At 44.7% G+C, this 27988-nt stretch overlaps 1 protein-coding gene across 1 annotated transcript in view; it reads right to left on the reverse strand.

Annotated features, from left to right (window-relative positions):
- LOC126092683 (UNC93-like protein MFSD11) overlaps positions 1–27988 on the reverse strand; it is a 215703-nt gene that overhangs the window by 97504 nt on the left and 90211 nt on the right. The window contains exons 5-6 of the mRNA XM_049908405.1: positions 21748–21873; positions 453–621 (exon numbers count right to left, since the gene is read on the reverse strand). Coding sequence (XP_049764362.1) covers positions 453–621; positions 21748–21873 — 295 coding nt within the window. The remainder of the gene's footprint in view (positions 1–452; positions 622–21747; positions 21874–27988) is intronic.

Genomic DNA, 27988 nt, shown 5'->3' on the forward strand with positions numbered 1-27988 from the left:
GAACAAAAGCGCACAAAATGAGATTTAAAAAAATGAAAAGTGGTCAGCGCGACAGAATGTCAATCCTAACGGCCCGGGTTCGATTGCCGGCTGGGTCGGAAATTTTCTTCGCTCAGGGACTGTGCTGTGTTGTCCTAATCACCATCATTTCATCCCCATCGACGCGCAAGTCGCCGAAGGGGCGTCAACTCGAAAGACTGGCACCCGGCGAACGGTCTACCCGACGCGAGGCCCTACTCACACGACATTTACGTTGACCATCTCAATGCGTGAAGTTTCATTTTGCTTCCTCTTCTTCTTGGCGGTTCACTTTTTTGGTCAGACAGTGTAAGCCCTCCGTTGACAATATCGGTGACATTGTTATAGTTACCAACCAGGATTGTAAAGCATTTTCGGTCAGAGTATATGTTTAGCTGAAACAGGGAATATGGTGACAGGAGTGTGTAGCTCACTTGCTGTTGATGAAGGCCGGGTCGTCGGTGTCCTTGAAGGGCGCCGCGTCGGGCAGGTTGAGGAAGGCGAGGCAGAAGGCGGCCACGTGGAGCAGGCAGCTTACCACCACCCCGGGGAACAGGCCGTGGCGCGTCGCTCGCTTACCCAGCACGCCCAGCGCCACGCCCCCTGAGGCACAGAGGGAATACACTAAAGCAGCGTTCTCAAACATTTTTTGTGACAGAATCCTTTTGAAATACCAAATATTTTACGGAGCCTTAATCAAAACCTCGTTTGACGTTCATTCTTTATTTACAGTCATTTAATGAAAAGCAGACAAAAATAGCTACGCTATACGCTACTGACTCACACAAATCATATAAAACAGACAATAATAAGATTCACTGAGCTAACAAAAACAGGGATAGCGATACGCACGTGTACAAACGGCGCTAGAATCCTCTACACAAGTCAGAAAAGGGCAGGACACTGGTGAAGCTGTCATTTCTACTAAGGTGATAAACTGTGTCTTACGTGATTATGGCCGCACGACGGGAATTAAGACTCTGAACAGGGTATGATAGTAGCTAGATGCATGCATTCCATTTCGGAAATGGTTACGGAATTCAATATTCCGTGATCCACAGTGACTAGTGTGTGCCGGTAAGACCAAATTTCATGCGTTATATTTTAACACGGACCGCGCGGTGGCCGATGGCCGCTTAACGACCGAGAGAAGCGGCATTTGCATCGATTTTTCAGGGATAACAGATAAGCAACAGTGTGTGAAATAAACGTAGAAATCAACGTCGTGCGCGCGGCGAACGTAACCGTTAGGACAGTGGGGCAAAGTTTGGAGTTAATGGGCTATGGCAGCAGACGAATAATGAGAGTGCCTTTGGTAGCAGTACGGCATCGCCAGCCGCGCGTCTCCGGGGCTCTTGACTATATCGGCTGAACCTTAAACCACTGGAAAACCGTGGCCTGGTCAGATGAGTCCCAGTTTCTGTTGGTAAGAGCTGACGGAAGGGTTCGAGTGTGGTAAAGACCCCACGAAGCTATGAACCCAAGTTGTCAAGAAGGCACGATGCAAGCTGGTGGCTTCATAATGGTGCGAGCTGTGTTTGTATAGAATGGTCCAGCTGGTCGACCATTGATTGGGAATGGTTATGTTCGGCAACTTGGAGACCATTTGCAACCGTCCACGGATGAAATCTTTATGGATGGCAATGCGCCATGTCGCCGGACCACGGTTGTTCACGATCGCTTTGAAGAAGATTCTTGACCATTCGAGAGAATGATCCGTCCACCCAGACCGCCCGACATGAATTCTGTCGAACATTTATGGGACACAATCGAGAGGTCAATACGCGCAGAACATGACGTGCTGGCAACACTTCAGCATTTATGGACGGCTTTAAAGACAGCATGGCTCAGCATTTCTTAAAACGACTGGCCGAGTCCATGCCACGTCGAGTTGCTGCACTACTCTGGGTAAAAGGAGGTCCGTCACAATATTACGAGATATGACTTTTTTCACCTCAGTGTACACAAAATAACTCTGTATTGATTCCACTGTAAATTCATAAAATCGTTTCCATGTAATGGGAGATGTGGAGTTGTTTTCTATTTTTGGTCAACTGTTTAATGTCACGCTTGACAGAAGAGAGCTGAAAATATGTATCAGGTTCAGCATCCAGTCGAATGTGGTATTTTGTGTTGGTAGTTTCATATGCTGAGAATCCTATTCCACACAAGAATGTTGTTGGGAACCAGAGAAGAAAAGTCAGAGACTCTGTGACTAGTTGTGGGCATTCATCACGAACACTGCACCAAAAATTATGAAGTGACATTGGACATCATGGAGACACTGGGCCACTTCTTCAAGTATTTCATTTGGTAATTCTGTTGTCTCACCTAGTTCTCTCTTGCCAAGACAAACAAGCCGAAAATCTTTTTACGAGGGCAGTTCAATAAGTAATGCAACACATTTTTTTTCTGAAACAGGGGTTGTTTTATTCAGTATTGAAATACACCACGTTATTCCCCAATCTTTTAGCTACACAACACTATTTTTCAACGTAATCTCCATTCAATGCTACGGCTTTACGCCACCTTGAAATGAGGGTCTGTATGCCTGCACGGTACCATTCCACTGGTCGATGTCGGAGCCAACGTCGTACTGCATCAATAACTTCTTCATCATCCGCGTAGTGCCTCCCACGGATTGCGTCCTTCATTGGGCCAAACATATGGAAATCCGACGGTGCGAGATCGGGGCTGTAGGGTGCATGAGGGAGAACAGTCCACTGAAGTTTTGTGAGCTCCTCTCGGGTGCGAAGACTTGTGTGAGGCCTTGCGTTGTCATGAAGAAGGAGAAGTTCGTTCAGATTTTTGTGCCTACGAACACGCTGGAGTCGTTTCTTCAATTTCTGAAGAGTAGCACAATACACTTCAGAGTTGATCGTTTGACCATGGGGAAGGACATCGAACAGAATAACCCCTTCAGCGTCCCAGAAGACTGTAACCATGACTTTACCGGCTGAGGGTATGGCTTTAAACTTTTTCTTGGTAGGGGAGTGGGTGTGGCGCCACTCCATTGATTGCCGTTTTGTTTCAGGTTCGAAGTGATGAACCCATGTTTCATCGCCTGTAACAATCTTTGACAATAAATTGTCACCCTCAGCCACATGACGAGCAAGCAATTCCGTACAGATGATTCTCCTTTGCTCTTTATGGTGTTCGGTTAGACAACGAGGGACCCAGCGGGAACAAACCTTTGAATATCCCAACTGGTGAACAATTGGGACAGCACTACCAACAGAGATGTCAAGTTGAGCACTGAGTTGTTTGATGGTGATCCGTCGATCATCTCGAACGAGTCTGTTCGCACGCTCCGCCATTGCAGGAGTCCCAGCTGTGCACGGCCGGCCCGCACGCGGGAGTTCAGACAGTCTTGCTTGACCTTGCGGCGATGATGACACACGCTTTGCCCAACGACTCACCGTGCTTTTGTCCACTGCCAGATCACCGTAGACATTCTGCAAGCGCCTATGAATATCTGAGATGCCCTGGTTTTCCGCCAAAGGAACTCGATCACTGCCCGGTGTTTGCAACGCACATCCGTTACAGACGCCATTTTAACAGCTCCGTACAGCGCTGCCACCTGTCGGAAGTCAATGAAACTATACGAGACGAAGCGGGAATGTTTGAAAATATTCCACAAGAAATTTCCGGTTTTTTCAACCAAAATTGGCCGAGAAAAAAAATGTGTTGCATTACTTATTGAACTGCCCTCTTATGAGGCGGTTATTTTGTTGTTGGTAATGAAAGCTGTATGTTTTCCTCGTAAAGACGAATTTAATTCAGTATTTCTTCGAAATATATCTGCTAAATGAGCTAGTCCTAATAACCAAGTCACATCGATCAAACGTTCTTTTAATTTAAAAGATATATCAGTCATAAAAGCTTGTAATTCAGCTCTTAGTTCGAATAATTTTGTTAAGGTCTTTTCCCAAGGACCAACGGTGTGAGCGTGGAGCAGTAGTGTTTCATGTCTGCTCTCATAGTCTTCACACAATATTGAAACTGGTTCTGAAAAGCACGCGATTTAATGTAACTAATTATTTTTACTTCTACATATAGAACCAATTTTAGATTTTGGCGGCATCCTCTTTAACGCAACTGCTCGTCTATGCGGGATAAAATGTCTGGAACCACCGTGTGGCGCTTTATTTCTCATTAGCGATACTGCTTCTGCTATTTTACCAGTCCCAAAAGTACAAATGTCGTTACAATCGTTCCAGTCGGGATGGTTATATCAAAAAATTGTTAATTCTGTAGAAAATTTATAGTGTTAGTTGCCAGCATTGCTTACCTAAGCAAGTATTCTTCGAGTGAATGTTTACATGGATATCATACAATTATTATCAGCAAGAAGCCAGTTCAGCATCATCTGTCAGCTCATTCATCTGCAGGACGAATTTCTCGTGTTGAAGGTGACCAAGTAGGTCTTGTTTGAGATGGCCTGCAAAACTGATAATTAGACGCACAGCACTGTAAAAAGATGCTTTGCAGACTGCATACTGTTGCGACCTGGCTACTAACACCAATGCTGCGGCATCCTCCTTAGATGTCCTGATTACGAGGTCGAGCATAGTCAGGTCCAGCCAAGGGGTCAGTGATACAGTGATATCTGAAATAACATTTATTCCTCGTGCAGATTTACAAAGGTATAGCTATCTCCAGAGGTGCAATCGCCACGAGTGCACGAGCCGCGATGGAGAGCTGACGTCTCATCAGAGAGTCGTGATGTCGCCGTCGCGAGTCAGTGCCAGGGCTAGATTGGTACACTCGTTGACAAAAAACCTGGCCGGCGGCCGGCCGCCGCAGAGCCTGAGTCAGCGTGTGTTGTGCTGGCGTCGATGGAGGGGCGAAGAAGGGGCTGCCCGGCCAGAAGTTTTACGTTGATATAGTACGGCCACCACCCAAGCACTCTTGAAGACAGCCCATCGTGCGCTCTGGTGGAGACTGTCGACTGTGGTCCAGGATGCCAGTTGTCATGAACACTCGGCCTTGTGACCCACCATGGATCGACCAAGATTGCAGCAGATACTCACGAGTCGACAAGAAGGCTGCGTGAGCGTGCGTTGGCTCGTCGGTGCGAAGGTCGCAGCTTTCAGGTCGTATGTGATGATCCAGTAATGGAGGAGGGCTCGTCACTCACCAGTCTCTTCATCCGCAATGACGCAGTAATGGCAGACCAGCAAGCAAGTAGCAGGCCAGCCATCTTTGATCAGCATGTGGTGGTTTCACTGAAACGCCATAGACTGTCATTCCCTCTGGTTCTAGCGACACAGACAGAATGGCAGCATGTTAGAATGTGTTCTTCAGCTGTGGAAGAATCTCTATTTATTGGGCCAAGCGCACACCTTTGTGGCTGTGGATGTATGAGCGCTTCTATCGGTCCCATCAGTGATCCTTGCTTTGCTATGTTAATTTCAATAATGATGCTGTGCTTGCGTTTGAGTCTGCCTCCTTTCGAGGTCTGTTGCATGTCTTGTTGACATAACGATTGGTACACCAACCCAGCGCTGGCCTACTCTATTACAAGCTCGCCTGGTAGAACATTAACAAAATTTTAAGCCTGCATGATAAATTATTGTCCTGTGCAACAACACACTGTGTTACGTCTGCCGCATATGGTTTTATGAAATCTTTGAAGTTGGTGCCCAATCTTACGGGTGAACCAGTTTTCAAACTTTTTCTTGCAACACCATTAAGCCAACGCCCCATTCTATCTTTTAAAACCAACAGTTCGATTTTACAATGTGACAGAAACAGAAAATATCTCCACTGGATACTGAATTTTGCAACTACAGTCAATAAGAAACATGACTCAAATATGCCGCGGTCTGAGAGTAGGGCGCGGAAACGCCGCGCTAAAATGAACTGCACGTTGCAATTGTAAACTCGAGCACGAGCTGTATAGTGGGCTGCTGGGCATGGGTTTATATAGCCCGGGTGGTGAAGCGACTAAATCTTTCGAAGTGGATCAAGATGTTTTTGGATGAGAGAAAGATGGAGAGAGCGTAGTGGAATGTTCGCGGCGTGTGTGGATGAGATAGCACGCAGAGAAAGAGAGAGAGAGAGGGGGGGGGGGGGGGAAGTACATAGTTTTTGATGAGTCTTATTATAGAATTATTATGCTGCTTCTCCCCTCATTTTCGGCTATTTCGCACTAAGAGAAAAAAAAACTTTAATAAAACCAATATTGATTTGGTATTTATAGGTCTGTGATAGTACGTGACGTGCTTTGTTTTTTAGGTTGATATTATTTCGGTGGAGTCCTCGTAGAGGCCCTGTGGAGCCCCAGGGCTCCGCGGAGCATGCTTTGAGTATCGCTCCAACCGCTCTTCATTCCAACAACTGGCATCGAATTCCCTAAATACAAAGAACTCATCAGCCAGTTCTATGCCTTTTTTGTTAATTTGTGGCATTTTCCTTTCAGTATGTTACATTCAGAAATACTAGCTATGCCTAGCATGCAGTGCAGTGCCTCTTTTTTTTCTAAGTAGGCAGTTATATACAAAGCATAAACATTTACATGTAGAAAACGAATGGAAGACAATGGTTTTTTTGTGCATAAAATTAGCTGGTTTGTTGCCCATGGCTTCGGCCACGTAAGCGTAAGTCACACACACACACACACACACACACACACACACACACATACACACACGTATATATTTGTACACATATTTCACCTCTACCGAATTTTTCAATGCAGCTTCATCTGAATTTGGAGGAAGCTTATAATTCTACCGTTAACTAAGTGCCGCTTCGAGAGGGACAGTCGACGGCAATTCTCAGATTCTCCGCTGTTTCAGACTATGTGACTCTAAATAGAACGGTACATGTACATATTATGAGTCGTCTGGTATGATCTTTGGCCCTGGAACGCATCCCTACATGTCACCCCTTCTTCTCCACACCGCCACCCCCAGCGGCAGTAAGGGTTCCTAAACTGCACAGTACTTTTATGCAAATAATGAGTCTTGCATACGCTAAATTTTGTTAAAATTATGTAAGTGTGCAGGCTTTCGTGGCCGTTGTCACTGAAGTTAAAATTTTCTGGGTTGTTAGGCCGCGTCATATTTCTTCTAAAATGATTGACGTTTCGAGCCCTGTGCTGGGATCATCCTCGGGATCTTCTGTTGTCCGCTACTGCTAGAGCAGAGGGGTCGAAACGTCGATCATTTTAGAAGAAATATGACGCGGCCTAATAACAGAGAAGATTTTCACTTTGTTAAAACTGTTTGAGACGTTCCTGAGTTGCGCTTTTGTGAAACCTCATTTGACCGCAAATTCTCAGCCTAGGTGCTAGGGGTACTACTGTCACAGTAAATTTTTCCGTATAACAGTTAAGTGTGCCAGATTTGGTACAAATTCCTTCAGGCATTGCAGAGATATGCAGATGTGTCACTGTCTTTGCATCCATTCCCCTTATCCTTACTGTAGGCGTGAAACGTCACTGTGATTGTCACTAAACTTCTAACGACCCAGAGAACTGTTGATTTGATGCAAACATCGATCATTATCGAATATTTGTACATATCAAGTCTTCTTATCCCGACGCCTAGGACTGATTGGAGTATATCCCCCCCCCCCCCAAGATGTTTATACAAATAATTATACAAGTAATAATACATGTATATACAAAATTTGATTGAAATTGAGACATTCCTCAATTAAGGTTCTACGTCACCCCTTTCTACGTCACTCCTTTCTACGTCACCCCTTTTTCATCTACGGACGCCGACCAGAGTGGCCGAGCGGTTCTAGGCGCTACAGTCTGGAACCGCGCGACCAGGTTCCAGTCCTGCCTCGGGCATGGATGTGTGTGATGTCCTTATGTCAGTTAGGTTTAATTAGTTCTAAGTTCTAGGTCAAGTCCCATAGTGCTCAGAGCAAATTGAAATTGAAAATCATCTACGGACCTATGGGTAGCTCTTAGACTCTCACAAACTTTAGCAGGCGTGCGCAAGAACAACTCACTAAAGTTTCTTTATAATCTGATCACTGGTATGCAGGAACGCGCAGAAGACGGACAAGCAAACATTCATTTTTATACATTAAAAAGCAGCTGGCTACATTTATAGAATGTTCTCCATGTCAAGACTCTCTTCTGGATTCCATCTGTCCTCAAGTGCCGAAATACTCCTTATACTCTTTAATATTCACTAATTCGGAATTTCCATCCCGGACTTTTTTTTTTTTTATTGCGAAGTGAAACGTCACATTACTGAACCAGATATCCGCGACAGGGACGGCTCGTAGATAAGTGCTCTGAGCGGAGTTTCTCTAAGAGGTACAATAAATTCTTTTTCAGTCCAGAAATTGATTCGAAAACGTTTCGTATGATTTCCATATCACTTAAATAATGGCACTCAACATTTTTAAGAACTATGAAAGGAGTATACTGGGGCACACTTGTATGTGGCACCAGAATAAGATAAGAATATTAATAAATTAAAATGAAACTAGGATACTATAAACGATAAATGTGTCTGATAGGCACGGTAATGTAGATCGATGACTGTGCGCGAACCACAGAGCCAAAGATACTGTACTGTTTTGTTGGAGTAAGAGAGCGCTGGGCGCAGAGTTGTAAGTAGCTGTCTGTGAGGGAAAGACTATGTACTAGGCAGTTTTTATGGTGTGCTGCGTGAAGCCACCAAGAATTACATTAATGTAGGTATGTCAATATTGTTGAACATGGAAGCAGAAGTCTTCAGGGAAATAATTATTGAAAATTATACAAGTAATAATACATGTATATACAAAATTTGATTGAAATTGAGACATTCCTCAATTAAGGTTCTACGTCACCCCTTTCTACGTCACCCTTTTTTCATCTACGGACGCCGACCGTGATAATAATAATGATTTCTGTTTTTGCCAGCGCGTTAGTATTGGTGAGTTGGCTGATAATTTATAATTGTTGAGTAACCCCAGAATGTACGTATATTGCTTTAAGAAAAGGAGTACTTACATATTTCATTTTCGTAATGCTTTTAATATTTGTTAATACAGCTATGTGTAATTTGATGATTTGCATTTATGTTGGATTAATGAAGTTAGATAATACTTGCTGTTTAAATCTCATTGTTTGTGAATCAGTTGTGAGTAATGTAGCTTCAGTTGTCAGTTGTTTTTTAAAAGACAAACTTAACTTCCAATATAACTTTGCTAAAAAAAAACTGAGTAATTCACCGTAATCAGTACCGCCTACCAGTCCAGGTCATATTTTTTTTTTTTAAATAAGCTGGATTTTCTTAAATGTTCACCTTTATCAGCCAAATGGATTTCATGTCCATTTCAAGTATTATTTTTTAAGAGAGCAGACTATATCGCGTTACTCCGTTGCTGCTTTAGAGGTAAGACAATTTAATTGGTTTGTTATGTGCACAGGGACCGAAGTTACCAGTTTTGAACAGGGCCAGATGATTCAGGGCCTAAGAGGGCTGAATGTATTTTGCACTGACTGTATTTCGTTATTGGTATTGGGAGTTGCATTGCCCAATCAGTTCGTATAAAGTTATTGCTAACAATAACACAGAGTAAGCACACCACTTGTAGTTACAACACGCTACACGACAGTTCGAGTTATGTATCCATTCCACAGTACAGACATTGATTCAACGTAATCGTCATCATACTCATTCATTTTATTTAAAAGAACGTTACAACTATTGACTCCGATTGATCTTTTCAAAAAGGTAGTAGATCGCCTTAAGTCTGCACATTCAAATACAAGTTCGCTCGGTGTAGCAGAGGTTTGTGAGAGTGGCTGTGAGGAATTCTATAAGACACAACTAGCTGAACCTAAGGAAATATCAACCTCCACGCGATTTTGACAAGTCGTTTCTTGTAGTGGAAATGGAGATGAGCGTTTGAGGTCATTGGCCGGGAGGCTCTTTGCGGGGCAGCTCCGGCCGCCTTGGTGCGGTCATCTACATCTACATTTATACTCCGCAAGCCACCCAACGGTGTGTGGCGGAGGGCACTTTACGTGCCACTGTCATTACCTCCCTTTCCTGTTCCAGTCGCGTATGGTTCGCGGGAAGAACGACTGTCTGAAAGCCTCCGTGCGCGCTCTAATCTCTCTAATTTTACATTCGTGATCTCCTCGGGAGGTATAAGTAGGGGGAAGCAATATATTCGATACCTCATCCAGAAACGCACCCTCTCGAAACCTGGCGAGCAAGCTACACCGCGATGCAGAGCGCCTCTCTTGCAGAGTCTCCGTAACGCTATCACGGTTACCAAATAACCCTGTGACGAAACGCGCCGCTCTTCTTTGGATCTTCTCTATCTCCTCCGTCAACCCGATCTGGTACGGATCCCACACTGATGAGCAATACTCAAGTATAGGTCGAACGAGTGTTTTGTAAGCCACCTCCTTTGTTGATGGACTACATTTTCTAAGGACTCTCCCAATGAATCTCAACCTGGTACCCGCCTTACCAACAATTAATTTTATATGATCATTCCACTTCAAATCGTTCTGCACGCATACTCCCACATATTTTACAGAAGTAACTGCTACCAGTGTTTGTTCCGCTATCATATAATCATACAATAATGGATCCTTCTTTCTATGTATTCGCAATACATTACATTTGTCTATGTTAAGGGTCAGTTGCCACTCCCTGCACCAAGTGCCTATCCGCTGCAGATCTTCCTGCATTTCGCTACAATTTTCTAATGCTGCAACTTCTCTGTATACTACAGCATCATCCGCGAAAAGCCGCATGGAACTTCCGACACTATCTACTAGGTCATTTATATATATTGTGAAAAATCAATGGTCCCATAAGACTCCCCTGTGGCACGCCAGAGGTTACTTTAACGTCTGTAGACGTCTCTCCATTGAGAACAACATGCTGTGTTCTGTTTGCTAAAAACTCTTCAATCCAGCCACACAGCTGGTCTGATATTCCGTAGGCTCTTACTTTGTTTATCAGGCGACAGTGCGGAACTGTATAGAACGCCTTCCGGAAGTCAAGAAAAATAGCATCTACCTGGGAGCCTGTATCTAATATTTACTGGGTCTCATGAACAAATAAAGCGAGTTGGGTCTCACACGATCGCGGTTTCCGGAATCCATGTTGATTCCTACATAGTAGATTCTGGGTTTTCAAAAACGATTGATACTCGAGCAAAAAACATGTTCTAAAATTCTACAACAGATCGACGTCAGAGCTATAGGTCTATAGTTTTGCGCATCTGCTCGACGACCCTTCTTGAAGACTGGGACTACCTGTGCTCTTTTCCAATCATTTGGAACCTTCCGTTCCTCTAGAGACTTGCGGTACACGGCTGTTAGAAGGGGGGCAAGTTTTTTCGCGTACTCTGTGTAGAATCGAATTGGTATCCCGTCAGATCCAATGGACTTTCCTCTGTTGAGTGATTCCAGTTGCTTTTCTATTCCTTGGACACTTATTTCGATGTCAGCCTTTTTTTCGTTTGTGTGAGGATTTAGAGAAGGAACTGCAGTGCAGTCTTCCTCTGTGAAACAGCTTTGGAAAAAGGTGTTTAGTATTTCAGCTTTACGCGTGTCATCCTCTGTTTCAATGCCTTCATCATCCCGGAGTGTCTGGATATGCTGTTTCGAGCCACTTACTGATTTAACGTAAGACCAGAACTTCCTAGGATTTTCTGTCAAGTCGGTACATAGAATTTTACTTTCGAATTCACTGAACGCTTCACGCATAGCCCTCCTTACGCTAACTTTGACATCGTTTAGCTTCTGTTTATCTGAGAGGTTTTGGCTGCGTTTAAACTTGGAGTGAAGCTCTCTTTGCTTTCGCAGTAGTTTCCTAACTTTGTTGTTGAACCACGATGGGTTTTTCCCGTCCCTCAGAGTTTTACTCGGCACGTACCTGTCTAAAACGCATTTTACGATTGCCTTCAACTTTTTCCATAAACACTCAACATTGTCAGTGTCGGAACAGAAATTTTCGCTTTGATCTGTTAGGTAGTCTGAAATCTGCCTTCTATTACTCTTGCTAAACAAATAAACCTTCCTCCCTTTTTTTATATTCCTATTAACTTCCATATTCAGGGATGCTGCAACGGCCTTATGATCACTGATTCCCTGTTCTGCACATACAGAGTCGAAAAGTTCGGGTCTGTTTGTTATCAGTAGGTCCAAGATGTTATCTCCACGAGTTGGTTCTCTGTTTAATTGCTCGAGGTAATTTTCGGATAGTGCACTCAGTATAATGTCACTCGATGCTCTGTCCCTACCACCCGTCCTAAACATCTGAGTGTCCCAGTCTATATCTGGTAAATTAAAATCTCCACCTAAGACTATAACATGCTGAGAAAATTTATGTGAAATGTATTCCAAATTTTCTTTCAGTTGTTCTGCCACTGATGCTGCTGAGTCGGGAGGTCGGTAAAAGGAGCCAATTATTAACCTAGCTCGGTTGTTGAGTGTAACCTCCACCCATAATAATTCACAGGAACTATCCACTTCTACTTCACTACAGGATAAACTACTACTAACAGCGACGAACACTCCACCACCGGTTGCATGCAATCTATCCTTTCTAAACACCGTCTGTACCTTTGTAAAAATTTCGGCAGAATTTATCTCTGGCTTCAGCCAGCTTTCTGTACCTATAACGATTTCAGCTTCGGTGCTTTCTGTCAGCGTTGAAGTTCCGGTACTTTACCAACGCAGCTTCGACAGTTTACAATTACAATACCGATTGCTGCTTGGTCCCTGCATGTCCTGACTTTGCCCCGCACCCGTTGAGGCTGTTGCCCTTTCTGTACTTGCCCAAGGCCATCTAACCTAAAAAACCGCCCAGCCCACGCCACACAACCCCTGCTACCCGTGTAGCCGCTTGTTGCGTGTAGTGGACTCCTGACCTATCCAGCGGAACCCGAAACCCCACCACCCTATGGCGCAAGTCGAGGAATCATGTAATGATCAGGAATGTAATCGAATTACATTCGACGCTACATTGGGTGATCTGCGCGCTGGATGGGGATGAAATGATGATGAAGACGACACAACACCCAGTCCCTGAGCGGAGAAAAATCTCCGACCCAGCCAGGAATCGAACCCGGGCCCGTAGGACGGTAATCCATCACGCTGACCACTTTTTTTTTTTTTTTTTTTTTTTTTTTGAGTTCGGTAGATTTATTTCTGAGTACAGTATATGCAACAGAATAAGTGGTACAACATATGTAAACATGTGCACGGGAGCGGAGTATAATTTACTTAAAATTTTCGCCCGAACAGGGACTTGAACCCTGGACCCTTAGGTTAAAAGCCTAATGCTCTACCGACTTTTTTTTTTTTACAATAACAAACATAAACTGCTTCTAGCATTTTTTTAATATATAAGACGATGACTTTATGAAAGAAAATGTTTCTGGGAAACGTAAATAAGTGGATTTTTTTCAACATAATAGTGAAAAAAATAAATAAAATATCCTGCTTCTGGCAGTACAAACAATAACGGTCTACGTTCCTCTTTTAGGCGCGTACCTCGCTAATCCCGTCACACCTCGCGTTGGTGTCGGGTACGTCTTCACGTGTGTTTGTGGATCCTCCACTGTCCTGGTCCTTTCTTGTTCTGATACTTATAGACAATAATTATATTCTCCTACCTGGGACACCCCAACTGGGTGGGGGATCAAGCAAGGCACTCCCTAAAAAATTTGCGTAATATGTTCGATATCTCGGATGTCTCATAAGCTGTGAGTGATGTTCCTGTAGTAAGGCCCAAAAGTCAAGCACATTCTTACTGCCGTCTCGGAAAAGATAACGCACAGTCAAACCTCGAATCCAAGTCACTGCGTTTGTCTTCGTTCTGGGATAATATGTCCTATCTGGGAGAAGTAGTGTGCGTGGTTCTATTGTTTGCGGCCCCACCCGAAGGAGGAAGGCGATCATTTTTTTGACCAAACACCAGACGTCCGCCGAAGGACCGCATATCAGGCGATGCTCCTCAGTGTCTACAACATTGCACTGCGTACACAGTGGCTCGTCCGCCATATGAATTGTATACAACCTGGAACGAGTCACGTATTTCCCATTTACCACCTGATACCACAATGCGCGCGTTCCCGTATCGAGGTGTGGGTGGTGCACTGTACGCCATACCACTGACCACGTAACTGTTGGTTGGCGGCGCTCTACGGCATTATTCGGCCGTCGTCGAGTGAAGATGTGATATATATCACGTGCCGTTGCCGTCCTGGTAGTCGGTAGTTCCATATGTACATAACTGTGTTCCACAAAGAAGGTTCGCATATGGGCAAGCGATGGTGAGATGTGAGCCACCGCTACCGGAGCCGAAAGAGAAGGTGGAGCGAGTTCGTCTATCAAGCTGCCCGTCAGACTTGTCTGGTGTCGTGTCCACATCTTGATCATTGTGGTTACATAAATAGCCACTGCTCGGTCGCGTACGTGGACTAGTCCCTAGTCCAAGACCTCCACGACTACGAGGAAGGATGAGGGTTTCGTACCCTACCTTAAAAAGCAGACCTGTGCTCACAAAATATCCGAGTGCCGCGAGGATTCGGCGGGCCAACACCACCGGCATAGGAAGGACTTGTGCCAGGTGGGGGATGCGAGAGGCTAGATAAGTGTTGGCAAAGGTGACCCGTTGTATCATATCCAGTGCCCTTAACCTGTGACTTTGGACACTCGCACGAATTGTTTGCAGAAGATTTCTGTAACTCAGTGCCACCGTGCGTCGAACGTCGGTAGTGAAGATAATTCCTAGGCATTTCATTTTGTTGATCGGCTGTAATGGTGCTACACTTCCTGTTGGGAGTCCTCTCCCGATGTTCATCGCTCCCGACTTTGCCATGTTCAGGCGACTTCCCGTAGCCATACAATACAAATTAATCCAATGCAAGGCCGTTCCTGCCTCGTCGCCTGACCGTGCTAAAAACACTAGGTCATCTGCGTATGTTCGGCATACAAACTTGTTGTGCCTTATCGTCATTCCTTGGAGTCGATTCCGGAGTCCGCAAAGCAGCGGCGATGGCATGCAATATCGTTGACAGCGGGCACCCTTGTCTGACCGATCGTGAGATGGTGATGGGCCCCACCAAGCGTCCATTGATGAGCACTTTGGATGCGGCTCCGTGGAGTAGTCGCATGACGACGGTGACAAAACTTTCCGGAAACTTCATTTTCGTCATCACGTCCGTGAGATAAGCATGACTCAGCCTGTCAAATGCGCGATCGAAGTCTATCGATACCAATACACCCCGGAGACGACATGTTGATGCCAGTGCGATAACATCGCGGTAGTCGCTGAGTGCCGTTTGTATATTGCTAGCTCCTCCTAGCTGGGTTTGGTCGAGTGAAATCACTTGTCGTATTACGCGTTTAAAGCGTGCTGCAAGTATCCTGGCGTAGATCTTGTAGTCGCAATTAAGAAGGGTCAGTGGCCGGTAGGCCTGTATCCATGTGCCGCCAGATGGTTTGTGGATGGGGATGATCATTCCTTCCACGAAGGAGGGTGGAAGAGGCACGTTGGGAGACATCAATTCGCCGTACATGGCAGTCCATCGTGGAATCATGAGATCTTTAAATGTACGATAGAACTCTAACGGAAACCCGTCGGGCCCCGGCGATTTGTGCGACGCTCCCTTATCAATCGCTTCCATTACGTCGTCAACTGTGATTTCACCTGTTAACTCCAGGTTGGCCGACTCGTCGAGACACGCGGAGAGCGTTCGTCGGACCTCATGAAAGTGTTCCGCTTCTTCATAGAGATGACCGTAGTGTTCCACGAAAGCGTTGGCAATGTCTTTTTGCGTTGTCATGCGGCGACCATCTGGCAGTACGACCGTCTGTATTAAGGTTCTGCGGCTACGTTGTTTTTCTCTAATAACGTGATACATCGACGGGGATTCTCCACGGACTCGTTCAAAGGCCCTTGCACGGATTGCGACACCCTCCAGTCGGCGGCGCGTTATGGAAATTATTTGGGCCTGTGCTCGTTTTATACCGGCACGACCCTCCTGTGAAGGTGCTTGTACAGATAGTTCGCGGAGCATCGTGAAATAAAATTCCGTCGTGTACCGCCTCCACATCATCTGCTCTCTTCCGTATGCAATTAACGCTCGGCGCAATGCAGGCTTAACGCATTCCAGCCACCACTGCAACGTAGTCGGATATGTCGGGAGGCGTCGTTCACACACATGCCAAGTGTCTTCGACTAAGCGTCTGCACTCAGGTTCCCTACAGTGTGCTGTATTCAGTTTCCAAACACTGCGACTCATCCACACCTGTTGACGACTCAGGGAGACCGTGCATATATATGCTATGTGATCTGAAAAGGCGACAGGCCACAATTCCGCATCGAGGATCGCAGGTTCGAGACGACGTGTTACGTAAATGCGATCGAGACGACTTGCAGAGTGACTCGTGACGTAGGTGTATCCACGTCTGTCGCCATGTATCTGGTCCCATGTATCAATGAGATTCATGTCCAGTATGAGTTGCCGCAGCTCCGGGCATGAAGTATAACGGGGGTGTTGATCTTTTGGTGCGAGCACGCAGTTGAAGTCGCCTCCAAATAAGACATGTTCATACCGACCTAAGAATAGTGTTGCAATCTCCTCTGCGTAAAATCGGGGTCGGTCGCGCCGTCTGTCTGACCCCGACGGTGCGTAAATGTTAACGACGCGTACTCCCAGCACTGTGAGCGCTAGTCCTCGCGCTGACGGCAGGTACACCACGTCCTCGGCTACTATGCCGCTACGTAGAAGTATCGCTGTTCCGCTGCCGCCGTCGGTAGTAGGTGTAATGTACGTATCGTACTCATAGAGGTCGGGGAAGCTCTCAACACATACTTCCTGCAGCAGAACGATGTCGACGTCTGACGCATGCAACATGTCTCGTAATAATTGCAATTTGACAGGCGTTCTGATCGTATTAATATTAATAGAGGCTGTTCGATATGCCTGCCGCTGTTCCTCAGTGCGTAAAGCGCACATAAACGCTTATGTTAATTTGTGTGCTGCTGCCCGGTGACATGCTGTCTGTGCGTCAGTCTGCATCTTCTGCGCGGTTAACATCCGGTGGACGCAGCACTCGCCATTACGGGTGCGTCGTCGGTGTGGGGGTCAGTATCGGATTCGTCGGCCCAGTTCCTGTGCTGGAGGTCCAGCTCCCGTCGTGTCTCTCCGGCCGGGCTGACCGAAGGCGGTGGCGTTGCTGCGGTGGGTGGAGGGACTCCGTCCGTCGGCTTTCCGTCCGGTGTGTCTGTATTCAACCCCTGCGTAGCATGATTCGCGTCGTACTGCTGTGTGGGAGGCAGATCCTCCCGTTGCGCATCCGGAGGCACTGTATCGACGTTACACCCAAGTCCGTCGGACGTGTACTGCAGTAAGCAGGTATCCGACGGCGCGAGCCGTCGTTTCTTGTGGCGCTTCGGTGATCGTTGTTTGCGCGTGTGCGCCTCCGTATCCGAGTGCGGAAGTGACTCCCGGTGCCCAGGGACGAAAGCAACTGTCGGCACAACAGCAGGATCAATTTCCATTTCTCCTACCGATCCTTTCCGCTCGGTTAAGTGCGTCGTCGGCGCCGGAGCGGCAGAGGTGTGCGTCGTTTCGTCACTGGAGGCGGTCTCTGGCGCAGTCGGTTGCCGTAAACTGTCAGGATTCTGTAGCTGGTCAGTCTTCGGGATGGGATCCGTTCGAAATGCGTCCGCATACGTTAGTGGCAGCGGCGTCAACGTGGACGGAGGTACGGGTTCGCCGTTTGGAACTTGCACTATCTTCCGCTGCATACATTCGGAACGGACGTGGCCCTCTTTCCCACAGCCTGTGCATGTTTTGGGTTGTCCATCGTAGATGACTATAGCTCTGCATCCGCCGATGAACAAGTACGAGGGTACATGTCGTGTCAGTTCTATTCTGATTTGACGCACCCCATTGAGAACGGGGTAAGTCGTGAAGTTGGACCATTTTTCCTCAACGTGGCTAAGCACTCTTCCATATGGGCGTAAGGCGTCAACGACCAAGTCAGACGGAACCTCGAAGGGAAGTTCGAAAATACGTATGTTCCGTAAGCCCAGTCCTGCATGATCAATAGTTACTTCTCCAACATGTCCATCAGAGTGGCAAAATTTGAGTCCATGTTTAGTATCTCGGATGATTCTGTCACATACTGCGTCGTTAATCAGCTTGACGTAAACAACACTGCTCACTATGGAGAGGTGGATTCCGATAAGTTCTATTTCGTAGGCTTTCGGTCTCGCATATTCATTCGAAGAACTAATCTTGAGAGTCGACTTTCGGTATGCATGTGCCATTCTATATCGAGTCGTCTAAACGCACGAGTACGCCGACGAGGTAAACAACTGCGCGAGCGCGAACTTCTCCGGCAGGGACGTAAACAGACGTCCGTGCCGTAGCACCGCCGAAGGCAGACTGTACTCAGCTATCGGGGCGGATGTTTCTTGCAGTGAAGGGGAATCACGAGAGTGGCTGAACCTCACTCTTCGAATACCTGTGTAACTCTCTATAATATGCTTTGATGCGTCATTAATTGACTTTTAAAACTAAACTTTTAATAGTGTGAAACATACAGTTTTTGTTGCTGTCATTGCCAAATCTATCCGTTGTACAAAAGATACGCTTAACTTGTAAATGCCTCGCTAGAATGCATTAGATGACCGTATGATACGAATTATTTGTGGAATGCATTGAAAAACGTCATGTATAGGCTTATTATTTAAGTCTTCTTCAAGCCAACAGCTAAATTCAAGGAATGAATGTTAGAAGCAATAATAATAATTATTTGCTCCAGAGAGGTGTCCATTATCCAGGACTACGGCTTTTCAATAACTTAAAACCACCATAAAATTTATCTACGAGTGCCTAGCTGGTTTGATAAGTCTGGTAAAAAAAAGCAAGAAAAATGTTTTGTGAACAACTCACCTTACTTTTCAACAGTCTCCTTTGAGGGCTATACACTCTTTTGAGGGACACACGAGTTCTTCGTAAAGTTCAGTTTAAGAGGAACCTAAGCGATTTATTGATGGCTAATTGCTGCCATTCCATTGTTGAATTTGTTAGTAGAACAAACTGACGCATATAGTATTAACAATCTCAGAGAACGTGAGTGTTAGGTAAAACCCGACTTCCGGACATCTCCAGTATAGTATTGTGATTAATGTAAGTAAGTGTTCTAACTGATTCTCTGTTTCATCGGGCATGGATGTGTGTGATGTCCTTAGGTTAGTTAGGTTTAATTAGTTCTAAGTTCTAGGGGACTGATGAATCAGATGTTAAGTCGCATACTGCCATTTGATTCTCTGTTTCCGGGTCTACATTAGCCTAAGAAATGTTATATGCACGTCAGTGTGTTATACATTTACATGTTTTGTGACAAGTTGTTACTACCTCTTTAATGGAAATATCTATTTTGTATTCTTGTTTTTTTGCAATTTTCTTCATCGTTGAGTGGCTCGCCACTGTGGGTCTACACAACAAAAATTATGTCTAATATAATCCAGTCTAATCTAACTGGATGAAATAAGGGCGCGAAACATGCTCACATGTACAACAAACACACACACACACACACACACACACACACACACACACACAATTACAGTTACCCCCTTCTCCCCCCCCCCCCCCCCCCGAAATCCATGATAACATGCTGCGCTCTCTCACTGTACCATTTATTACGGCTTCTACGCATTTCATTCATGTATGGAGCGAAGTGCGAGAAGAATGATCGGTTAAATGGATCTGAGTGCCCTGTAATTAGTTTAATCTTGCCCTAGCCAGCCCTACGGGCCGGCCGGGGTGGCCGAGCGGTTCTAGGCGCTACAGTCTGGAGCTGCGCGACCGCTACGGTCGCAGGTTCGAATCCTGCCTCGGGCATGGATGTGTGTGATGTCCTTAGGTTAGTCAGGTTTAAGTAGTTCTAAATTCTAGGGGACTGATGACCTCAGAAGTTAAGTCGCATTGTGCTCAGAGCCATTTGAACCATCCCTACGGGAGCGATACGGAACGAGTTGTAGTTATTCCTTGATTCGTCATTTTAAAGCTGGTCAGTGGAACTTTATAAGTAGACTTTGTCGGGATAGTTTGCTTCTAATTTCAAGCGTCTGGCAGTCTAGTTTCTTTAGCATCTCTCTGGCTCCCTCCACGGACCACACAAACCTGTGACCAATCGTGCTGCCTTTCTCTGTACACTTTCAATACCCTTGTTAGTCCTATTTGGTACGGGCCTCAAACCCTTGAGCAATATTTCAGGTTGGGTCACACGAGCGTTGTACAAACAGTCTCCTTCGTAGACTGGTGACAATTTCCCCAGTATTCTGCCAATGAACCGTAGTCTGCTAGCTGGTTTACTTAGGAACTGAGCATATGTGATCGTGCATTTCATCTCTCTAGAAATTGTTACAAGCAGGTATTTGTGTGTGTTGACCAATTCTATTTGATTCTTCGATATTGTAGCCATAGGGTACTACGCATTTTCGTTTTGTGTAGTGAACAATTCTACATTTCTGACCATTCAAAGCAAGTAACCAATCTTTCTACCACCTTTCTCCCAACACACTTCCCTGGGACACACCTGAAGTTACTTCTACATCTGTTCATGACGCGTGAACCAAAATAAATTGCTGTGCCCTCCCTACCAAAAACTCTTCAATCAATTCACAAAGTCTGCTTGCTACCCCATATGATGGTACTTTTGCTAATAAGCGTAGATGTAGTACTGAGTAAAATATCTTTCGGAAATCGAGAAATAGTCCATCTACCTGACCGCATTGAGGCATTTTTCCATGTCTTTCAGTATGTCATACGAGAAAAGTGCGAATTGGGTTTCATGTGATCTATGTTTTCGGAATCCATTCGGGTCGGCATGAAGGACATCATTCTATTCAGATATGTGGTTACTCAGCTCAGATATGTTCTATGGTTCTCCAACTAAAGGATTTCAAGAATATTGGATCACTTCTGCTGCCCTTCATGTGGGGGGGGGGGTGATCTGTGCTTTCTTCCGACTATTGGGCATGATTTTTTGCTGAAGGAGTCCACGGTAGATAATGGTTAAAAGAGGGCCTAACACAACCGCAAATTTGGTATAGAATCTGACAGGGATTCCAGTGGGCCCTTGGCTTTGTTCGAAAAATGGCTCTGAGCACTATGCGACTTAACATCTGAGGTCATCAGTCGCCTAGAACTTACAACTAATTAAACCTAACTAATCTAAGGACATCAGACACATCCATGCCCGAGGCAGGATTCGAACCTGCGACGGAAGTGATCGCTCGGTGCCAGACTGTAGCGCCCAGAACCGCACGGCCACTCCGGCCGACCGCTTTGTTCGAGTTTAGCGGTTTCAGATGTTTCTCAATGCTATGTGTCCTTAGTTTCCGTTGCCAGCTGCAGTTGCATGTTAAAGTACGTCGTTTGTAAGTTTTCTTTTCGTTGCTTCAGGTGCATTTTTGGTGGGTTTTGGAACTCGTATGTTACATAGAATTGCCAAAAACACTTATTTCGTGACTAACTGAAAAGAACAGAAAAATCGGCAGAACTCTCGAGCACTCGGGAAGTTATAACAGATTCGCAGCCTTACCCAGTATGGAATGCGCTAACCGCAGCTGGTGGAGCTGATTCCAAGGCGTCGAACTGTGTGAGAAAGCATCATTAGTTGTTAGTGCACAGCTGCAAATTAAGGGCGCTCCAAAAATGGTACCGCTGTCACGAGTAAGGTGAAGACGGCTTGCAGTCGGCGGGACTCACCTGCCACCTCGCCGGCGCCACAGAAGATGCCGGCCAGGGGGACCAGCTGCTTGGCCTGCGCGCCCAGGCGGGTCGTGAAGCCGACGCTGGCTCCGTACACACCGCTGTAGAAGGACAGCTCCAGCCCTGCAGGCACACCACAGCACGGCGCAGGGCGGGTATCAAGTGGGGGCTCATCCAAGGCTGCTGCCTCGCACCGAGGCTCTCCACAATGGCATAGCACATCACATGAACTAATTAAATAAATATAAATATTTTACGATGCAAACATTAATTATGTTCCGTATTTGCAACTAAATGAAAGGCAGTTTTTTTTTTACTATCTGAAACAGTCTTTATCACAATTTATTTATCACGGTGACCGGTTTCGACCACTACTGTGGTCATCTTCAGACCAATCAGTAAGAACCTCCTTCTGGTGGTAAATCACTAGAAGGAGGTTCCTACTCGTTGGTCTGAAGATAACCACAGTAGTGGTCGAAACTGGTAACCGTAATAAATAAATTGTGATCAAGACTGTTTTTGATAGTAAATATTTGTAACACATTGATCACTGTTCACTCCCACAATGTATTCAAAAGTAAGAAAGGCAGTTTGTTTTATGCCATACACGTTCCGCTTTTTTTTATTTATGAAACATCTTCAGTGGCCGGTAATACGTGTTTTTTTTACATTTATAATTAATATATTACGTAGTAGTTACAAATATGTTACAATGTTACTTTTTCCCATGTTTTTCTCTTGTTTTTCGGATTAGAAACAACATTAGAGCAGCACAAGTTTCGTGAGGTTAAATTATCGTTCCGTGTTGCTTACGATTTCCATTGTTGCTAGCCCTCGTGTGTGGTCCTGGAGACATGTTCATTCGGTCCCCATACTCCATCTGGGAAACCGAACTTAAAATTGCCGCGTTCCTAGCAGTTCATGAGATTCGTTTAATATAACTGACCATTATTGGGGGGAAGGAATGAAAGAGGAAGCCGCCTTGTAGAATTTTGCACAGAGCATAACTTAATCATAGCTAACACTTGGTTCAAGAATCATGAAAGGAGGCTGTATACATGGAAGAAGCCTGGAGATACTGACAGGTTTCAGATAGATTATATAATGGTAAGACAGAGATTTAGGAACCAGGTTTTAAATTGTAAGACATTTCCAGGGGCAGATGTAGATTCTGACCACAATCTATTGGTTATGAACTGCAGACTGAAACTGAAGAAACTGCAAAAAGGTGGGAATTTAAGGAGATGGGACCTGGATAAACTGAAAGAACCAGAGGTTGTAGAGTGTTTCAGGGAGAGCATTAGGGAACAATTGACAGGAATGGGGGAAAAAATACAGTAGAAGAAGAATGGGTAGCTCTGAGGGATGAAGTGGTGAAGGCAGCAGACGATCAAGTGGATAAAAAGACGCGGGCTAATAGAAATCCTTGGGTAACAGAAGAAATATTGAATTTAATTGATGAAAGGAGAAAATATAAAAATGCAGTAAATGAAGCAGGCAAAAAGGAATACAAACGTCTCAAAAATGAAATCGACAGAAAGTGCAAAATGGCTAAGCAGGGATGGCTAGAGGACAAATGTAAGGATGTAGAGGCTTGTCTCACTAGGGGTAAGATAGATACTGCCTACAGGAAAATTAAAGAGACCTTTGGAGAGAAGAGAACCACTTGTATGAATATCAAGAGCTCAGATGGCAACCCAGTTCTAAGCAAAGAAGGGAAAGCAGAAAGGTGGAAGGAGTATATAGAGGGTTTATACAAGGGCGATGTACTTGAGGTCAATATTATGCAAATGGAAGAGGATGTAGATGAAGATGAAATGGGAGATAAGATACTGCGTGAAGAGTTTGACAGAGCACTGAAAGACCTGAGTCAAAACAAGGCCCCGGGAGTAGACAACATTCCATTAGAACTACTGATGGCCTCAGGAGAGCCAGTCATGACAAAACTCTACCATCTGGTGAGCACGATGTATGAGACAGGCGAATTCCCTCAGACTTTAAGAAGAATATAATAATTCCAATCCCAAAGAAAGCAGGTGTTGACAGATGTGAAAATTACCGAACTATCAGTTTAATAAGCCACGGCTGCAAAATACTAACGCGAATTCTTTACAGACGAATGGAAAAACTGGTAGAAGCCGACCTCGGGGTAGATCAGTTTGGATTCCGTAGAAATGTTGGAACACGTGAGGCAATACTGACCTTACGACTTATCTTGGAAGAAAGATTAAGAAAAGGCAAACCTACGTTTCTAGCATTTGTAGACTTAGAGAAAGCTTTTGACAATGTTGACGGGAATACTCTCTTTCAAATTCTGAAGGTGGCAGGGGTAAAATACAGGGAGCGAAAGGCTATTTACAATTTGTACAGAAACCAGATGGCAGTTATAAGAGTCGAGGGGCATGAAAGGGAAGCAGTGGTTGGGAAAGGAGTGAGACAGGGTTGTAGCCTCTCCCCGATGTTATTCAATCTGTATATTGAGCAAGCAGTAAAGGAAACAAAAGAAAAATTCGGAGTAGGTATTAAAATTCATGGAGAAGAAGTAAAAACTTTGAGGTTCGCCGATGACATTGTAATTCTGTCAGAGACAGCAAAGGACTTGGAAGAGCAGTTGAACGGAATGGACAGTGTCTTGAAAGGAGGATATAAGATGAACATCAACAAAAAAAAACGAGGATAATGGAATGTAGTCGAATTAAGTCGGGTGTTGCTGAGGGAATTAGATTAGGAAATGAGACACGTGGTAAAGGAGTTTTGCTATTTGGGGAGCAAAATAACTTCTGATGGTCGAAGTAGAGAAGATATCAAATGTAGACCAGCAATGGCAAGGAAAGCGTTTCTGGAGAAGAGAAATTTGTTAACATCGAGTATTGATTTAAGTGTCAGGACGTCGTTTCTGAAAGTATTTGTATGGAGTGTAGCCATGTATGGAAGTGAAACATGGACGATAACTAGTTTGAACAAGAAGAGAATAGAAGCTTTCGAAATGTGGTGCTACAGAAGAATGCTGAAGATAAGGTGGGTAGATCACGTAACTAATGAGGAGGTATTGAATAGGATTGGGGAGAAGAGAAGTTTGTGGCACAACTTGACTAGAAGAAGGGATCGGTTGGTAGGACATGTTTTGAGGCATCGAGGGATCACAAATTTAGCATTGGAGGGCAGCGTGGAGGGTAAAAATCGTAGAGGGAGACCAAGAGATGAATACACTAAGCAGATTCAGAAGGATGTAGGTTGCAGTAGGTACTGGGAGATGAAGAAGCTTGCACAGGATAGAGTAGCATGGAGAGCTGTATCAAACCAGTCTCAGGACTGAAGACCACAACAACAACAACAACTGACCATTTGACAACTATGCTGTTCCTGGTTCTAGAATAGTACAAAATAGTGTTATGAAAAGAAGCAAAAGAATGGCTGTTACAAGAAACGCTACTGTACCTTCTGATAAAAATTAGCTTGTTTTGTTAAAAAGTTTTAATGTTTCTTTGTAACAGTAGAACATAGACCGAAGGACGAGATGGTAGAAGGGGAGGCGCAGATTAAAAAATAAAGATTTATAGTATTTTCGGTGGTAGCATGACATTTTTATAGTGGGTTGTATGATCCATTTGCTGTGACTTTGTACCAACACTGATTGCCACTGTGACTAGAGGCACTCGGCATGCCGCCAACCAGCAGACACAACCCCCGTAAGAGGCGCTGCCAGTGCGGAGATATTTGTTTTTGCCCTCTCACATATTCGCAAATAGACTGCTACGTATTCTTCAGTTGGCATTTTGTCTATGAAGCCACACGGTCAATGCCCGGCAGTCAAAGCCGTCGCCCCAATCTGGAGACCACAGCCTTGCAGAGTCGACCTCGTGCTGCCATCGTCCACCGCGAAGCAACACTGCGACACTGGTCTCGTAGAGCTCTGGTGCCAAGACTTTGGTATTCACCAGCTTGTTACTGTGTTAGTGCTACTGGACAGCTGTCCAAAACAGTGGTTTTTTTCCAGACATAGTCTTCTTCACCTATGTAAAATTCAGTGAACTTACTTAGTTATGGACAGCTAATATGAACTTCACACAGACGGCTTATAAGTAGACAATAGATAGTTGTGATTTTTACTGCTGATTGAATTACTGACAGCGCACAAACAATTGTGAAGTGTTGTTTTCTGTTGTTTTAAAATAAATGTTTCCTTTTTTCTTGCCCATCTAGGAGTGAGTTCTTGCTTACCAGTCCTAGTCCAGATAGTTCATCATTGATGACGGTAGGGAAGTCCATGTGCCGAATTACTTCAACTTATAATTTCTTGGATTCAGCAGAAGAGAAATCAGCAATGACAACATATCACATTATATGTGGAGGCACCTGATGCTCATCCATTGTTGTTGTTGTGGTCTTCAGTCCTGAGACTGGTTTGATGCAGCTCTCCATGCTACTCTATCCTGTGCAAGCTTCTTCATCTCCCAGTATCTACTGCAACCTACATCCTTCTGAATCTGCTTAGTGTATTCATCTCTTGGTCTCCCTCTACGATTTTTACCCTCCACACTGCCCTCCAATGCTAAATTTGTGATCCCTCGATGCCTCAAAACATGTCCTACCAACCGATCCCTTCTTCTAGTCAAGTTGTGCCACAAACTTCTCTTCTCCCCAATCCTATTCAATACCTCCTCATTAGTTACGTGATCTACCCACCTTATCTTCAGCATTCTTCTGTAGCACCACATTTCGAAAGCTTCTATTCTCTTCTTGTCCAAACTAGTTATCGTCCATGTTTCACTTCCATACATGGCTACACTCCATACAAATACTTTCAGAAACGACTTCCTGACACTTAAATCTATACTCGATGTTAACAAATTCCTCTTCTTGAGAAACGCTTTCCTTGCCATTGCCAGTCTACATTTGATATCCTCTCTACTTCGACCATCATCGGTTATTTTACTCCCTAAATAGCAAAACTCCTTTACTACTTTAAGTGTCTCATTTCCTAATCTAATTCCCTCAGCATCACCCGACTTAATTTGACTACATTCCATTATCCTCGTTTTGCTTTTGTTGGTGTTCATCTTATATCCTCCCTTCAAGGCACCATCCATTCCGTTCAACTGCTCTTCCAACTGCTCATCCATATGCTACTCGAATTAAATATGGTGGAATATTCATAGTACATTACTAATTCTGACGTCAGAAAGACGTAGGTGAAAGCAGTCAACGAAATTTTCAAGACACCTGAAAATAATAGATTATGTTTAACATTAGATATTGCAATGTAATGTGTGTAACTCAGACCCGACATTCTGTGTCAGTTTCATTATGGAGAATCCAAAATTATATGGAGATGGACACCTCAAATTAGTGACAATTACCTGGATGGCGCCCAAAGAGACAGACATCTTGTGTATGTCATGACCTGAATAGAAGTTCTTTTGAAATGTAAAGCATAACGAGTACATCTGGTTAATGGGTTACTGCCCACATTACATAGTGTAGGCCATCATCTCATCTGAGTAAAGATTCTATCAATATTTAATCCAACAACTCTGGATGTTAGTACAAAAGTTGCAAGAAAAATACAATCACCTTTTTCAAAATTATTTGTACATGGCACTGTAGATATGATAAAATAGAAATCAGCTCTTAAAGTGAAGAGATCAGTCAGATTAAGGAAAAGAAAGTGATCAAACGGAGACACCCAACTGCAACAACCAAAACCAAGGAAACATTAGATTCATGGTCAAAACTAAAGAACTGTTAAAGTCATCTTACATAACATCTGTTGTATATATACACAAAGAAAAGTGTGGGTGTGTATTTTGGTATGTCTGGGATCTTCTCCCACACCCCTGGATCGATTCCAAAGAAAACTGGTAACTCCTAGCTCCAGCAGGAGTGGAAATATGGGCAAAAGGAGTTGTTTCCAGCTCCTGGCATACAGTCTGCCCTGAATGACAGGTATGTTGTGTTGGAGTTGTATTGGCCTACTTTGCATGGTCCGGTACTTCAGGAGTAAGTAAATGAATTTCAATCCCTTGGTATGTAGCCCGCCCTGCATGACAGATGTGCTGTAGGGGTGGCATTAGCCTGTTCTGTTGAACTGTATTGCAGGGGCTTCATGTGCCGATGAATATGGCTGGTGACAGGTTGATATGGATAGAGGAGGGGATGAACAGAGTGGAGGGAGGAGGAAAGGGACAGAGAGAAGGGAGGAGGGGGAGATCCATGAGGCAGATGGAAGGTTTGGTGG

This window comes from Schistocerca cancellata, chromosome 7 (genome assembly GCF_023864275.1).
Source record: "Schistocerca cancellata isolate TAMUIC-IGC-003103 chromosome 7, iqSchCanc2.1, whole genome shotgun sequence".
NCBI classification, from domain to species: Eukaryota; Metazoa; Arthropoda; class Insecta; order Orthoptera; family Acrididae; genus Schistocerca; species Schistocerca cancellata.